The sequence below is a fragment of the Patagioenas fasciata genome, chromosome 7 (genome assembly GCF_037038585.1).
Source record: "Patagioenas fasciata isolate bPatFas1 chromosome 7, bPatFas1.hap1, whole genome shotgun sequence".
In the NCBI taxonomy this organism is placed as follows: Eukaryota; Metazoa; Chordata; class Aves; order Columbiformes; family Columbidae; genus Patagioenas; species Patagioenas fasciata.
In genome coordinates, this window is record NC_092526.1 from 18611439 (window position 1) to 18628599 (window position 17161).

Here is a 17161-nt window from a genome sequence, read left to right on the forward strand (position 1 = left end):
CATCATATACAACAGGCATACAGGATTTTCATGAAAGTCTTCAATATAGCTATTCTTGCAGCTTAAGAAGAAATTGGCAGGTGTTGACTGTTCACAAGGCAGGATATGGGATAAAAAGTGGGTGGATCATATACGCTTCATGTGTGTGACTAATCTCAAAGCTGCTCACTCACTGCAGTAGAGATAGAGCTCTTTGTGTCCTGTTAGTTGGGAGGAGAGCTCAGGTCAAGAGGTGACTTGACAGTATCTTGAGTTCACAATAGGTAAATAATTTTTGATTCACACTGTCCCCAGAATCGCACATCCCTAGGCAAAGGAAATTTTGGAGCTTCCTCTTTTCTCCATTTACTGTACCTGGACAAAAGATAAAATGTGTTTAATTTTTTTCTTTTTTTTTTTTTTAGAGAGTATGGGTTGTCATACCTTTCTCTGAGAGCCAGCATTGGACTGTGGACTGCAATCCTGTGCATCATCCTTGTTGCAACTGATGCAAGCTCCCTAGTCTGCTACATTACCCGATTTACTGAAGAAGCTTTTGCTTCTCTTATCTGCATCATTTTCATTTATGAGGCCTTAGAGAAGCTCTTTCATCTCAGTGAGACATATCCAATCAACATGCATAATGATTTGGATCTGCTGACAAAGTACTCGTAAGTAAGATTTCTTCTGTTAACACTACAGTTTCTTTTCATAGGTTATGTTTCCTCTGTGAGGAAGGCAAACCAGTGCGAAGCAGGAAAAGTTTGCAGTAGTTGCAATCTTAACATGTGGAAGCTATTGAGTTAAGCATGAAGCTTGCATGTCGAAATAGTAGTTACTGGAGATATGTGTACAAGAAGTACACGTTTACTTAAGATAGGTAAAAAATATCTTGACTTGGAGTTTGGAAAAGCTTACACACATGCAACTTAAAATTCCTAGAATAAAAATTATGACTTGAAGGGAACTCAACTTTAGGTCTTTGTTCACATTTTTATTTAAAGAAGTGTAACTCAATGATCTTTTACTATAACCTTGTACTGATGATTTATAATATTTTATTGGGTTTTCAGGCAACATTTTTATACTTATATTGACCTCTCTAAAAAGGACATAATTTGATGTGCCTCCTCTGTTTTAACCTCTCTGGCAGTTCAGGTTCAAGCTGCAAGAACTGAAGTAGATTTGGAAATATTAGGTGCTGCTCAGCAGTGATAGATTTTGTCATAATAAATTTGTTCTTAATAACAAGATTTTTAATATGGCTTCATTTAGGTAGCTTTATTGTGCAATTTTGACAGGTAGTATTCTACTTGGGGAATAAAAAAGTGTATGGTTTTAATCAATATGTAAAGGACAAGTTCCTTGTCTGTCAATCTAAGCCTGGTCACCTCAGAAACTAAAATGTCATTAAAAAGCATTTTCGGAGAAGATCCCCCTCCAGAAATGTCTGTTTTATTTCACTGAACCGATTTGAACCCTTTCCATGAGCAGGGTGGGGCCCAAATGGAACAATGCTTGAACAGAGCCACATCTTCTGTTCACTGGAAAAACAGGACTGTTTCATCCAAATGTCTCATTTGCATTTTAAGCTCGGAAAAACAAAATGCAGCAACAGAGAAAACATTTGAGCTTTGTGTATGTTATCGCTAGAAAAATAGTTAGCAAATCCTGAATGTGAATGCATATTATCTACCTTAATACACAGAACAAGATAAATTATAGGCACTGTAGTTCTTCTGAGACATACTCTCTCATCATGCTGGAAAAAAAAATCTCTCTAATAGTTTAATCAGTAGACAAAGGAATATTAATTTTAAGAAAAAGCAATAAAGAATAGACTATGCATGCATCTGAGGTTATATCCTGGTTTTATTCAACTTCTGTTAATCAGTGTTTTCCTCTAAAGAGCCTTGTTTGCAGTGTTTGCGGATTTTTTTTTCCCTTTACCACTTTGAAGTAGCTGTCTCGAAGGGGAAGAAAATATCATGTTCTCATATGGTTTTGAAAAACAGATGTTGAAATGCAGGCAAATACAAAAGAATTATTCAGAAACCATTTAGCAGGTGAAGCTGAGCTGTTAAAATATTTAATGAATAGCATAAACACAAATAGAAATACGGCCTCCTGGGTAGCTAGCTTTAATCATGGATAGCTGAATCCTGTGATATTGCTTGAGATTTCAGAGAAATAAGATTAATAGTCTTGCATGTATAGGGGTACAGTGATGGGTATCTCTGTTTTATTATAGTGTTTTAATATCATAGTCCCTATGTTTAGAAATAAATGTTCCTCATTTTACTTAAAATTCCATTCATTAATCAGAATCCACAACTGATTTTTTAAGGGTGTTGCTTGCTCACTGCCTGCCCTTAGTAATTGTCTTTGCTGAATGTAGAATGTGCAGAGCATGCAGAAGGGTAAAAGCAGCACCTGCATCCTCCGGTTACAGCTATTGACCTCTCCTGTCCTGTTGGAATACCAGCATGAAAGTTTTAGATTTTTCCAAAAAGAATTCTTGAAGGACAAGTGTCTTCCAGATGTTTGGAAGAAAGATTTGACTGCTGCATGGTGACTTCCAACACATATAGCTATCAAAATTATTTTATGTAATGGTTTTGTAGTTATTTATGAGGTCATCATTTCATACCTATATTCTCAGTTATTCTCTATCTGTGTAGATAGTACAAATAGTGTATAGAAAGTACAAATATAAAGACTTATAAACTCTTGCATTACATTTAACTTTCAGCATTTATATCTTCTATTTGCCGTGATATCCTATTTGTTATCAATATCTTGTCCATGGCAACTGACCCTACTAATACCAAAATGACTAACTGTAGACATAGGCAACATAGTTCTTACGGGATGTAGCTTGTATTTTTTTAACCTTAAAACTGAAAGCACCAGTATGCATATTTATTAGCTTGTAAGAGCACATCTGCCAATTCCAAGGATCTGTGCTCTGGACACAACAGAGCGGCAATTCCAGCCTCCTCTGTTTTCTCCCCTCCTTTCTACTTCATCTGAGTTTTTCTTAGTTCTTTAGAACCTGCCCCAACAAGTTGGGACAACAGAAAGATGTGCTCTGTTGGAGCAACTCCACATCAGCTGCCCAGATGACCAGTGCTTTCAGAGCACACTTGTGCTACCTCAATTCCATGGGTTTGCTGTGCAAATATGCACATACTACTCTGTCCAGACACAGTGGCCATGTGCCCAGAACATGAAGGTATCACAATTACCTTCCCCGCAGGATCATCACAAGACATTTCAAATAACCTTCACTCCCTTCTCAAATGGCTGCGTGTGTCTCAGTTCCAGAAAGATCAGACACTAGAAGGTGAATAAGCATAACAGCTACTTGAAGTAAAAATCTCATTTTTGTGTACTTGAAGTTGTGGTATTTTGCTTTCACAAGGAATTAGAAGCATCTGAGCTGGACAGGCTGGAGAGTTGGGCGGGGAATAACCTGATGAAAATTAACAAGGGAAAGTGTAGAGTCCTGCATCTGGGCAGGAACAACCCCAGGTTCCAGCATAGGTTGGGAAATTACATATTAGAGAGCAGCGTAGGGGAAAGGGACCTGGGGCTCCTGGTGGACAGCAGGATGACCATGAGCCAGCACTGTGCCCTTGTGGCCAGGAAGGCCAATGGCATCCTTGGGTGTATTACAAGGGGGGTGGTCAGTAGATCGAGAGAGGTCCTCCTTCCCCTCTACTCCGCCTTGGTGAGACCCCATCTGGAATATTGTGTCCAGTTCTGGGGCCCTCAGTTCAAGAATGACAGGGAACTGCTGGAGAGGATCCAGCGTAGGGCAACAAAGATGATTAAGGGAGTGGAGCATCTCCCTTATGAAGAAATGCTGAGGGAGCTGGGTCTCTTTAGTTTGGAGAAGAGGAGACTGAGGGGTGACCTTATTAATGTTTATAAATATATAAAGGGTGAGTGCCACAAGGATGGAGCCAGGCTCTTCTCAGTGGCAAACAATGATAGGGCAAGGGGTAACGGGATCACGCTGGAACACAAGAGGTTCCACTTAAATTTGAGAAAAAACTTCTTCTCAGTGAGGGTGACAGACACTGGAACAGGCTGCCCAGGGAGGTTGTGGAGTCTCTTACTCTGGAGGCATTCAAAGCCCACCTGGACATGTTCCGGTGCGACCTCACCTAGGCGTTCCTGCTCCAGCAGGGGGATTGGACTGGGTGATCTTTTGAGGTCCCTTCCAACCCCAAACATACTGTGATACTGTGTGATACATCTAGTTTAAGTGGGTAATAAACTTGGGCTGAAACTGGTCCTGTCCTTAAAGGACCAGCATACTCTGTTACAGAAGCTAATTAGTATCTGCTGTTTTGCTAATTAAAACAGCTGTTTGCATTTTCCTCTTTGGGGATTTTAAAGACAAGTTTTTAATTGTTAGTAAAGCCTTGGCAGTTCTTTAATTAGCAATGGGTGAACTTCAAAAGGTTGAGCAACTAATTTCTCTTTGAATGCTCAGCCAAAGCTTATGTAAAACTTTATCTTGGATCTGCAGTTTTATTCTAGAAAACTCAGGTTACACTGTAACATTTCTGTGTTTTCTGTATTCTGCCTGTTGCCCACTCAAAAACTTCATGATAAATAGGTCAGGACTCTGTACACAGCTGTCAGTGCGCGCTGTGGCCCAGCCCTCTTCGCTTCTTTTCTCCCACGGGCTGTCCGAGGATGCTCTAATGTCTGCAGGTATTCGTCTACATCCCAGTGCTCTTGCCTTTGCCCTGGTGCAGGAGTTTGACTTGGGAAAAGTCATTGGCATGTGGTTAGTACTGTCCTTTGGAGTACTAGAAAGATGTAGAAAATAGTAATTTTAAATGGGTGATATTTCAACCAGATTGGAACCATATTTAGAGTGAGAAAGAAAACCCATTCTGTATTTTGGGTGGGTTTGAATTCTGTCATAAACAGTCTCTGTTGCAGGAGTTTGATGTAGAAGACTGTACTGCATGCATCTCTTCTTATATTTAAGTATCTGCCATAACAAACCTTAAAAGACTATAGAAAGAATGTTTAGAAATCAAGAAGACCCAAATGTTTGAAAATCAGCTGAATGTGTCTCTAAAGGATTTCTTAAAAATTTGTATATACTATTTTAACATTTAGGTAGAAGATAGGAGTTTGAGCTTGTTACAGAATTCTGTCTCAGAAAGACAAAAGTATCATTTGTTGCGTGTTCTAATTAATGCAGAACTAGTCTTAGTGCACTTTTAGCTCATTTTCTTTATTGTACTTGTTCGTTACTCTGTGTTGAAATATTAGCCCTAATTGTCAGGTGAGGTACTTGCAGGCAAATCCTTTCAGCATTCATGTATAGCTTTTTCTTAAAACACCACCTTTATGATATGAGTGATAAAGAGTAAGGGATTTAAGAGCTATATCATAAGAAGGACAAAGACAACCTGATTTTCAGTGTGCTACTGTACTGCATTTTTTTTCTTTTTAAACGGCATTGTTTTGAAGGAAGTTAACTACAGTAGCTGCATTATTTATTAAATCAAATACACATACTTTTTGATCTGGGATTTTCTTTCTTGCTTTTTGTTTTACTGTGACCTTTTTGTATTTCTCATGCCATTAGCATTTGTAGGTTGGCATGGCAACTCTCTTATTTCTGCACTCTCCTCCTCCTGCTTTTTCCTACCCCTGTAGCAAATATATCTTCAGTTAGTGAATTCTGCCTGAAACACTGATGCACATCAGTTTTAATGTGTATATTAAATACTAAGATATCATTTTTGCTAGGAAAGGAGAACCTTACAACTGGGTGGATTAAAAACAGAGGTTCTCAAAAGGAAACAAGTATTGTGGATGAAAGGAACATGATTTAGAAAGCAATCCAGTATTCTTTAAAACACAAGCATTTTAAGATAATTATCTTAGAATACAGAAGATCAATTATTTCTCAGCATGAGGTTGCTTAGATCTTGGGGCCTTATATACCTTTTGTTTTTTATTAATTCTTTTTTTCAGAGTGATGAGTTAATGTTGTTTTTAATAATTCTTTACCAGAAGTTACTCAATTATTAACAGATTACATTGAATAATTTTAAAGTGATATCTTGGCATGGTAATATGCATATTGCAATCTGTCTTGGTATTGACATGCACTTACGCATTAGGAGTAGAAAATCCCACTCTGATGTAATTAAGGAGCCAAGATCATGTCAATCTCAGTATCTTTTGCAGGCTATAGAAACCATTGCTTCTAGACAGCATTCTGAGAATTTGTTTTGTACACACCACTATTTGCACAAGCAAGTTTTAAATCTTTCATTATCTACATAACTTAATCTAAATGCATTATTATTGGATTCAAATTATATTTTATGCCCTGTATTCCTTAACCTGCAAGTGGAATGAGAAGAGCTAGTGATGATAAGCACAGAATTTCTCATTAGGATCCGAGGCATGTAATTGAATTCCAGCTTCTGTAATGATATATTTGAATGTAGATATGAATATAGATTTTCTTTTCCTCTTCTTTATAGATTTTTTTTTTCCCCCAGCAGTTAAGTAACTGTGCCAAATCCTGTGTGTCTTTCCTTAAGAATGTCCCTCTTCTTCCCAAAACCATGCAACAGCCATCATTGAGTTCAACTGCTGGCTCCATTTTGCTTTGTGGCAAACCCAGGAATCTAGAAATTATTTTTCTATATTTGATTTATTCTAGGACTCCCCTATGTCTGCCCAACCCAACTGACTCTTTTCTCTTGCTCCCTCTTTTGAGCCCAGGCAGTGCCCACGTTGCTTCATTCTTTCCTACTACTCATCCCCTCCACTTTGGAAACAGATCTCCTTGTTAAGCAGTTCTCCACAGCATTCAGTTTGTAGTTGACATATAGTCTACACAATGCCTTCAAATCTAGAAATGCTTACATATAATCCTTGGGTGGTTTTGTTACAGTACATATTGTTATACTACACCTAAACAATCTAAACTTAAGCTGACCATATAGCATTATAGTGTATTACAGTATATTATTTCTGAATGAGCATCGTACTGAAGTGTATGCTGTTTTAACTTTGGAAGCAGGGTGAAGTGACATCCTAAAACTATGTCTCAGTGAAAGCTTTCAGATGAATTGTCAATATCCCACGTAATTACACTACTTTTCAGCAAATTAGCTTCTGTGTATGGCAGTTACAAACCGCAGTACTGCTAAGAATGCACAGAATGCATTAGTGGCACCAGGCAGCCCGTTAAAGGTCAACATTTATGAGTGACAGTCAGGGTTAACAAAACTACAGTATGATTATAGATCTGTTTTCTAGACTTTCCCTGTGACAGAACAGCGTTCTCCTGATGTGCTCTCCAAAGAAATCTCATTCTTTGAGATTTCTTCACTGTAACGTCAGTTCCACCACTCCCACCTTGATTTATCTCTCTGTTTCTATGTGGGTGTGAAATTCTCGTGCTGCTGAATGCATTGTCTAGGTACTTCTATAGGCTTTTCTGTTTTCCCTCTCAGCTTCACCGACTAAACTATGTAGACTTCCAACTTCAGAGAATGTACATGGATGCCTACTGATGTTCGTGATGGTCAGAGATGGGCTACTTAACTTAATGACTCAATGGTCTAATTCAGGCTGACAGATCTAATGAATAAATGAAGAAAAAAATCTTGTCTTGCCGTGGCAGCTGTGCTTTGAAAGGGTTTCATGATACTGAGAATAGAACGTAACTGACAAATCCATTTCTCATCAGTATTAATTATTCTGTTTCCAGTCTCTTCTCCATTGAGACTTTGATTTTGTCATTATGAATATTGACATGGGAAGGAATATGGTAAATATAATGCCAGGCATATGCAGATGTTGTAGATGTGGGACAGCAGAGAAGTCATCTATGCTATTGTTGTTGTCCCCTTCTTATAACAGTTAGACAAACAGAAGAACTATGCAAGTGCCCGTAATTCACATGAAAATGGTATATCTGGAGACAACCTAAACATGCATAGCATTCTGCTATTCATGTGCGTTCCTTCAACCTTGTAAATGCAACAAAAAGAAGACATGCATATATTCTAATACCTTACTTTTAAAACAAAATTAATGATAAAAGAGGATCAAATGAATCATCCTGTATCTTTTAGCATAAGAAAGATGATTGCTGACTCCTTATCACTGAAAGACATGAGAGTATGTTGCTAAGTTAGTACTATATTTGGAGGAGAATATGTTGCTTGGAAAATACAGGTGTATGTATGTATAGTCTATTGCTCATTGGCAATGGCATAAACTCCACATAGATCTCTTGTAGTGGGCTCAGCAATTTAAAAAATTTTACAAAAATGTTAGAGTATTATTTGAACCTCCAAGAGGTGATAACATTTTTACTATTCCAGCCTTCTGAGTAATATTTCATCACGAGAAGAGAAAGATGAGTTAATGGTTAACAATTCAGAGTGTTTTACTTTTTCTCATGAGAGCTGACCTCTCAGAGTAAAAAATGACAATGAAAGAGACTAAAAGTTTTAAAAGATTAAAGTAGAAAACCTTATTTCACTCATGTGAGTTTCTCCTTGCAGTTCAGTTGTTTTGGGAAATAGTCATCATTGAAGTAACTACATCTGTAATGAACTGTCATGTTTTGGTAGATACTCTTTTATGTTCTGGCACCGAATGGTACCTCCAATTGTCTTCTGTGCTGGTCAGGCTGTTTCTTACTATCTCACATTTTTCTAATGTTAAGTGATTAGTGGGATACTGGAAGACAGTTATACTGTGATACAATCTCACATCAACATTTCAGTGTTGCCAAAAGGCATGAAATATTAAAACCAATATAATGTTATAATAATGATCTTCTCAGTAGAAAGCAGGATCTGATCTTTGCAGTTAGGACCTAATTCTGCACCCATTCAGTGACAAAAGCTGGATGCAGGGTGATTTTGGTCTGCATGAGTGCAGTTTGCACAAGTGACTTGCTTGCTGATGGACAATTGGTAAATTTACATTTACGTTGGTAAATGCCTGTGAAACTTGGTAAAGACCAGACTGGAATGCTGTGAGGGAAGTGGTATTGATAGAGAAATAAAGAGGGTGATGATCTCATCTGAAGGTGAATTACCTGAGCTGTATTAAGCTATAGCTTCAAATGTTGCGTTTCTGGCTACGGAAACCATTTTTTTGGCTTCTCTAACTTTTAAATGTAATTTTGCAGTTTGCAGCAAGTGTAGCTGTGCCACGTAGTGTTGGTGACATGCACAGTCTTCCCTTCTAGTGAGAAAGTGACTGTGATTGAACAACTGTAATTAAACCCCAATGGGCCATCGCCCAGCGTCTGGCCAGTCTGCGATCAGCGATGGACACCAGGGGCTGGGAGCTCCTGTGCTCACAGGAAACACTCGTAACCTGAAATAGCCACCTCTGTATTGTTGCATGAACATCGAATACTCCCTTGCAATAACATAGACATACCGTTGTTTGACTTTATTATGCTACTGTAGCTCACTAGTAGTGATGCGCTTCATTTAACCCATTTTATAATACTTTAAACTACACATTGAACACTCATTCATTCTGCACTTGGGGCCTGATCCAAAGCATATTAAATATGTTTGAAAGATCCAGTCTACTTCAATGACTTTTGGCTCAGGCCCTCTATTTCTCTGAATGCTGTTGTGCCTTTTTTTTTTTTTTTTTTTTAAATTTATTTTTGTTCATGAGCTGTAAGGGCTTTTTCTTTCTTTTATAAATAGCTGCATTTCAGGTAAAAACAAGGAGTTGCACAAAGACAACCTGCATCTCTATGTATGTATTAAATGCAGCTGTTGTCACATGTATAGTATTGTAATCAAAATATAGTGGCACTATTCTGTACTCATAATGTAGATGGTAGAATGTCTTGTATAGAAGATACTACAAATCTAGATGAGAATTGTCATTTTGTGGAAAGATAAACAGTCGTGGAGAAAATAGATGGCATAGCTAAGTGAACAAACTGATACTCCTCTAGAAATGGAGTGCAAATGTATGCTCTCCACTCTATTGTCAGACATTATCCTGTTCCCAGTTACTCCTGAAAACTTTATCGGAAAGGAGAGTACAGAATTTATTTGCAGCCATCATAAGCACATTAAAATACTAGTAGGATAGATAGTACTATAGATTTTTAAAAGTAGAATTAATTTAAAGAGAACTGCAAAGCACACTTGCCATCTTGGAACCTACAGAGTATCCTGCACATTTTGAAGGCTTTGTCAAAAGAAAAAGCCCCCCACTGTTGCTTCAGAGGCTTTAAAGACTTTATTTCGATTTTAAATTTCCTATTTGCAGTATTGTCCTCCCACAGTGCCTCGTCACATTTTGTATGTCAAAATCCACAACTGAAAATGAAAAGGATGCTCTTAAAGCAGCTGTGGGGAAAGGAAAAACAATGGACACAGAAGTTCCCTGAGCCTTTGGTGCTGGGGATCTTGCAGAGCCCTGACAGTTGACCGGGCAGTTTGACAGCTTAGCACACGGAGGCCTCTGGTAGAGAGGAAGAAAGAGGATACAGACTGCATTTGGGAAGTGGATCAGCCTGGAACTGTGCATGGTATCTAATACCTGTGTAGGGAAGCATTAGGTGTAAGGGATGGGACAGGACTGGCATGTTCTCAATATTACAAACTGTGCTTGGAAGTATCAATAGAATAGGACAAAATAGGTGGAAAAACTTTCTGTGAACAGTCATTTAAATATGTCACATTACGTACTATATATGCACATGCACCTCACGGCAAATTATACTAGTAATAGCACTAGCTACAGAACTATGAACTGCTTCAAAGCATGAATTCATTTGAAGTAAAATTATCTGGCAAAGTAGATCACAATTTCAATATGTCATGAAGTTGATAATTTGGATTAATATATGATACTTCTTTTGTTAATAAGGAAGAAATATTATTTTGTCTTTTCAGATGCAATTGTGTGGAACCAGAACATCCTAGCAATAAAACCTTACGATACTGGCAGGACTACAATATATCTGCATCTGATGTGCCATGGGGGAACCTAACTGTATCAGTAAGTGAAATATTGGAACTTAATAAATAAAGGCATAAGCTAAATAATTTTTTCTCTCCTACTGCAGCAACTATATTGAAAAAAATACCGTGTTTTTTTCTGATCATATTAGTTCAAATAAAGCATAAAATATGCTTAACTGAACAAAGGTTAACATAGACTTTGAAGCATTATCTCCTTTTGTAAGCATTTTGCAGCCTTTGATAGTACACATTAAAGCAAGTATGTGCATTTTGTGCCCTGCTTTGGAAACCTGACACACTAGCACAAGAGTTTGACTGAGATTAAGTCTAAACATGTCAAATGACAACGGATTTGTCCTAAATTCTGCCAGATGGCAAAACCAAAGTTTCCTTGTGTAGAAAGACTCTGCAAGCATTTATTTCCTCTAAAACATTCTTACGGTTGTTCAGGCTATAAAGGAGAGGAAGGGGAGAGATTCTGTAACAGTTACTGCTCAGTGACCAAATTTTTCTTACATAGGATTCCTTGTTATGCGTAATCTTTTTTCTTTTTTCTTTTTTTTTTTTTTTTTTTTTCCTGGTGGTTAGGGGAGCTATAAACAGTTTGGGGAGTTTGCATACACTTGTGTACACTTGTCTAGGTTTAAAGGATTTATTACTTCAGGTTTGCCTTCTTTAAAGCAGCATTTACAATGATTAAAATGCCATACTGAGATCAGACCACCACTTTCTCACAAATGGATCATTTCATTACACAGACAAAGAGAAGTGAGTGCAAAAACCAGAAACCTGAAGGGTTCTCTCAAAAATATAACTGAATTAACCCCATCATAGGCATAACCAAATGAAATGCTTAAAAACTGATCCAGTGGACCATCTCCAGCCCAGTTTTTTCTTTCAAAGGCAGAAATGTAGAACTGGTGTCCTCCCATCATGTGTTAAGCAAGAGCTGCCTTCCATGGCTGCTCTGTCTTGAAAGCAGGGACTGCTCCTCAACTCTGTTGGTGTGGCAACAGCAGAGAAGAAGTTGAGAACTGCTGGCCTGAGGGATTCCAGCAATCCAGAATGAATATTCTCAAAATTGCAGCACACTCTATGAGCATCTGTGCAGGGGCAGACTCCTCCTCTCACTTTCTCAGATCCCTGACAGTGTTTTTCAGACTACATTTGCAGCTGAGGAGATTTAAAATAACAGATTTTGTTTTAACTATAAATGTAAAAGACAGGCTGCATTATATAAAACCCTTTAAAACTTCTGTAAAAGCTTGTTACCAAAATTTGAGTTTACATGGGTGGCAGTAAAACTGACGGACTTTTCCCATTAGCCCCTATAGTTGTCAAAGAAATAACTAAAATTTTTCACACTTTCATGTATTTATATCTTGAAAGCATCATCAGAAACCTTCAATTCTCCTGTTCTGGAGAAATGGAGTAAAAGACTAGACCTAGTTTCCTATAAATATTTGGTCAGTCTTACACCGCTGTCGTCTTCACTGCTCGTTTCTTCCTGTTGTTTGTTGTGTATGATCTAGAAGTTTCAAGTTTCTGAAGATCTAGGCTGGCACTCTCTAAAAACCAACAGTAGGACCAACAAGTTGTTTTGCTATCTGGGACTAAACAAATGTGAGCAAAGTGTTAATCCTGACGGTAACAAAATCTTTCTCAGTAGGTGTATGATGAAATTCATCCGTGTGCTGTGCCAACATCAAGGTCTAGCTCAGGCCAGGACAAGTTTCCTACATGATGTCCCAGAATCTTACAAATTTCTTCTATAACTCCTGATATATTTTTTTTTTATTTCCCCCCCCCTCCATTTCGTCACTTAGAAGTGCATCATAGCTATCCCAGGCTTACTGCTATACCACTATAAAAAGTTTTGCACTCTTTTGTCTCACAGTCATCAAATAGCAACTGTGTTTTTTTCCAAACCAGCCATTGTTTAAGGCCAAAGTTTTTCATAACATATCAAGCCACAGTGTTGTGATGGGAGTCTGATGAGCCAGTGACCCAGTTCATTTGATACTAAAAGATTCTGATCTGGCAGGTCATCGCTGGCTGGAATCTCTGGTTCTGGGTGCTGTGTTTCTTTTTGCTTAATATCTATGAAGGAATTCGGGAAGGAGAAGGAAAGGGTTGCAAGTCCAGAGCTTGTAGCTCACATTTTTAGAGCTACTCATTATTTCTCTGCCTGGAACAACTATGATTTTAAACAACTAATGATGGTGTTGGAGAATTACTAGATACGTTTTCTAGTGTGTCTGAGTATTTGATCATATTTTATATTGGATAGAATGAATGTTACAGATTTTGAATTTTGCTGCATTTTATCAGATCATTTTAAGAAAGAGATAATTTGTGGAATGTGCTGCCCCCATGTGGTATTAAATGTATTGGTCTGCTTTTAGGCTAATACTGCACATGCTAAGTAGCTTTTTCTTGAATTGGTTTGCCTATGAAATTAAAACAAAAAATCATTTTTTGAGAGTGCACTAGGAGCAGCCTTTCTCTTGGTAGCTTTTGAACTTCACTTTCCTGTCTTGGAAGGAATTAGGAAGTGCAAATCTCTGTTTGTAAACAGAAAACAAATAAGTGTATTTGATCAGTTTGAAATAAATCTGGGTTTATATTAATGAATTTATTTATGGTCCTGATCTCTCTTAAGAGTTTATTTTGGGGGTTTGAGAGTTTTCCACGCAGACTAGATACAAACATTAGTGAGTTTTAATTTTTACAGTAATAAATATTTTTAAATTATTTTAACTATTTCTAGTAGTACAGTCTGCTTGCAATTTAGGAAAGTAATTGGAAAGAAAATACCAGTGTAAGCATGGATATTTTTCGCAACAATAATGCTTTGCTCTCTCTGATAGGAATGTAAGAAATTTCATGGAGAGTTTGTTGGAAGAGCCTGTGGTCATCATGGCCCTTATGTTCCAGATGTCCTCTTCTGGTCTGTCATCTTATTCTTTTCTACAGTAACGCTGTCATCCACACTGAAGCAGTTCAAAACTAGCCGATACTTCCCAACAAAGGTATGTGCCATTTTTTTAATTCAAAAGTTGTCAGTAGTCATGTGTAAGCCTGAATTTCGTCTGCATTGCAAATTCAATTAACTGCTGGTGAAGCAGACACTGCATCTTTTCTCTGTTGGAACATCATGTCAGAATAAGCACAGTTTTAGCTTTAAGCACAAAATGGCTTGAAAAAGTGAAGAAAAATAAATCCTAAATCACACATTAATGTTTCAGTTAAAATTGTTGTTTCTCTCAATACTCATAGGTACGATCTGTTGTCAGCGATTTTGCTGTCTTTCTCACTATTTTGTCCATGGTTTTAATTGACTATGCCATTGGGATTCCATCACCGAAACTTCAGGTTCCAAATGCTTTCAAGGTAATTTGTTAATAAATTGCACCGCCTTATATTTTTGACCAAGTAGTGTGCTATAGTGGGTTTATTATATTTTTTTAATCATCAGGGAGTAGTTACACTATTTTGAATTTTTCATGTTCACCAAGTACTATGCAACCTCTCTGACTAGTGGCCCATGTAAGTGAGCCTCTGCTGTCAGGCCCCTTAATGTTTCCTAATGTTTTCTGTGTGGGAACCCATCTGGCTCAAATTACCCAAATCCTACACTACTATAATGTTCTGGGGCTCCTTGCTGGGCTCATTTAATCAAATTTTATCAAATACGACCAAGTCTGTAATATCCCAGATGATTTTATGATATGTAACTTCTCTTTTTGGTATCATAGGAAGTTTAGCATTTTTCTGTGCTCATACATAGATTGATTTTAAAGGAAATCATATCCTAGTAATGTTTTTGTATGTATTCTTGTGAAGTTAAAATGTGAATAATCCTTAGAGTGCTGACTGGTCATGCATGACTGTTTTTATAGCCCACCAGAGATGATCGTGGCTGGTTTATTTCTCCTTTGGGGCCTAATCCTTGGTGGACAGTGATAGCTGCTGTAATTCCAGCCCTGCTTTGTACTATCCTTATCTTTATGGACCAGCAGATCACAGCTGTCATTATCAATAGAAAAGAACACAAACTAAAGGTATTCAGTCAAATAGTTATATTTTCACTGTTGCTTTCTGCTTCAGGCTATGTAATGTGCCTTCATCTACTTGACTATGCTAATTTATTTTATGTTAAATAGTGCCCCTTTAAATTGTTATGCTTTTTCTCTGTTGGTCTCTGTAGTACCTGTGTCCTGTGTCAGTGATTTGCTGCCTTGCAGAAGTCTTTATGGATGTGATTTGGAACAGAGATTCTGAATCAAGAAAATGCTGTCCTCTATGATTTATTAGAAGTATGATACCCATTCACCTAAAAAACCAAACTGGACATTAACAATTTCCTTAAGTACCTTAATTTTAATTATATCTTCAGATACTGACAGTGTTTTTCTACTGGATTGGATTTTGAAAAGCTATTTAGGGGTTGGTTTGTAATATAGGATGTTTTTTCCTCTCTTCATCCTTCTCTGTGGTTCTACCCATCCATTTTTTTATGCCCTTCCTATCTTAAAAAAGAAGAAGAATAAAACTGAGCTTCAGAGGCACAATGGGTTCTTAAAACAACATAGGACAACTTCCTGCTCTGTTCTCTAACACTTTAGTTGCCTACAGATGGAGAGAGAAAAAGGGACATCACCCCTCTGAAAAACTGTTGGGCAAAATGTAGCAGCAGGTTTCTGTACATGTATATGCAGCAAGCTTAGGCTTTTTTTGACATACTTTTAATAAGCAGCAATCCAATCCTAAGTTGCTTTAGCAAATGCATTTGCAACCTTCACTTTGCACTGCCTCTTCTTGGATGATTGTGACATTTGATATGTTCTTTTTTTGCCCTCTTTGTCAGCCTGGCTCTTCATGTCAATCCATAGCATTGCATGTGGTTAACTTGACAGATGCAGGAATTTGCTGCCAAGCTTTGGAATGTGTTTTTTCAGCACTGGCATCTGGGAGTCAGATGGTCCTCCTGGCTGCCCCCTTGTCTTGCTGCATTTTAGTTTTGCTGGGGTCTGGTGTAGCATCACCTGTTGCTACGCTTCCTTTTCTTCCCATATGTCAGGTTCCTCAGATCATGTATGAATGTGAGGAAATGCTCTCGGATTCTGTATGCATTAGCAGATACGTTCCTCATAAATGTGTCAGAAGGTAAAAAAAGGTGTCTCTGTTAGGATTTAGAATTAAACTCTTTCTTTGAGTGTCTTGTGCGTGTAACTAATAGCTGTGTTTAACACATCTCTGAATTTGTCAAGATGTGTCTTGGAGATAAGACTCATAAGCACTTTTGGGGAGTGAGGGAAGCTTGCTAGAGTTGATTCTTTTCATTTTCTTTACTTTATATGAATCCCCTTTTTAAATAATGTAAGCAAATAAGATGGCATTTTCATTTCGATATGTGGCTTACATTTTCATAAACCCAGACGCTTCCCATTTTAGAAGTAAAAGTTGTCTTCAGAAAGAAATGATTTGTTTGCTTCCAGCTCATTTTCCCCTCTTTTTTTATACTTCCCATAGCAAATTCTGAATAGTGCACATTTCAGCTTTTGGCAGTCTCTGTAGCAAACCCTTCCAAGTTTAGTTTAGTTACTTTTTTTATGTCAAAAGACATTTGCATGGGTTTACAGGCAAAATTATGGTTCAACATATTCACACTGTTTGCATGAACATCACTGTTTCATCAGACCATGACACTGGATTTGTTGCCATATTGCAAAATTTTGTGGAGATAACTACCTACCTGACTTTCTAAAGGGATGTAGCTTGAGCTCCTGCTTGCAGCTGCGTGGTCGTCCTGGGTGCTTGGTAAAATTGAAAAGAAATATCCCTCTCAGCTATGGTAACAGATATCTATACAACCGAGCTTGATGCAGACCATTGGGCATTTTCAAGTGCAGGGTGTATTTGCAGGTTTTTAAATGTATCTCAGATTTGCCCAAAGATTTTTATCCACTACTGCCAAAACAAAGCAACATGCTCCTGTTGGTAAATTTACAGAGTGTTTCAGTACTACAGAGATGATTCAAAATCAAAGGTTTTGTACTGACATCTCACATCAATGTTTATGACACTATTTTAAGTATTGAATAGGGAAACAAGTAAAACAGTACCTGATGATGAATATCATGTTATAGTTTAATTTAATG

At 37.6% G+C, this 17161-nt stretch overlaps 1 protein-coding gene across 12 annotated transcripts in view; it reads left to right on the forward strand.

Moving 5' to 3' along the window:
* SLC4A10 (solute carrier family 4 member 10) overlaps positions 1-17161 on the forward strand; it is a 170205-nt gene that overhangs the window by 135922 nt on the left and 17122 nt on the right. For 11 of the 12 annotated variants that reach the window (XR_011739980.1, XM_071810968.1, XM_071810970.1 and 8 more), the window contains 5 exons: positions 405-650; positions 10929-11034; positions 13868-14029; positions 14277-14390; positions 14900-15061. Coding sequence is in view for 11 of the 12 variants with exons in the window: in XM_071810968.1 (XP_071667069.1) it covers positions 405-650; positions 10929-11034; positions 13868-14029; positions 14277-14390; positions 14900-15061 (790 nt within the window). In the remaining variant the exon portion in view is untranslated. The remainder of the gene's footprint in view (positions 1-404; positions 651-10928; positions 11035-13867; positions 14030-14276; positions 14391-14899; positions 15062-17161) is intronic. The other variant, XM_071810971.1, reaches the window with a different exon arrangement.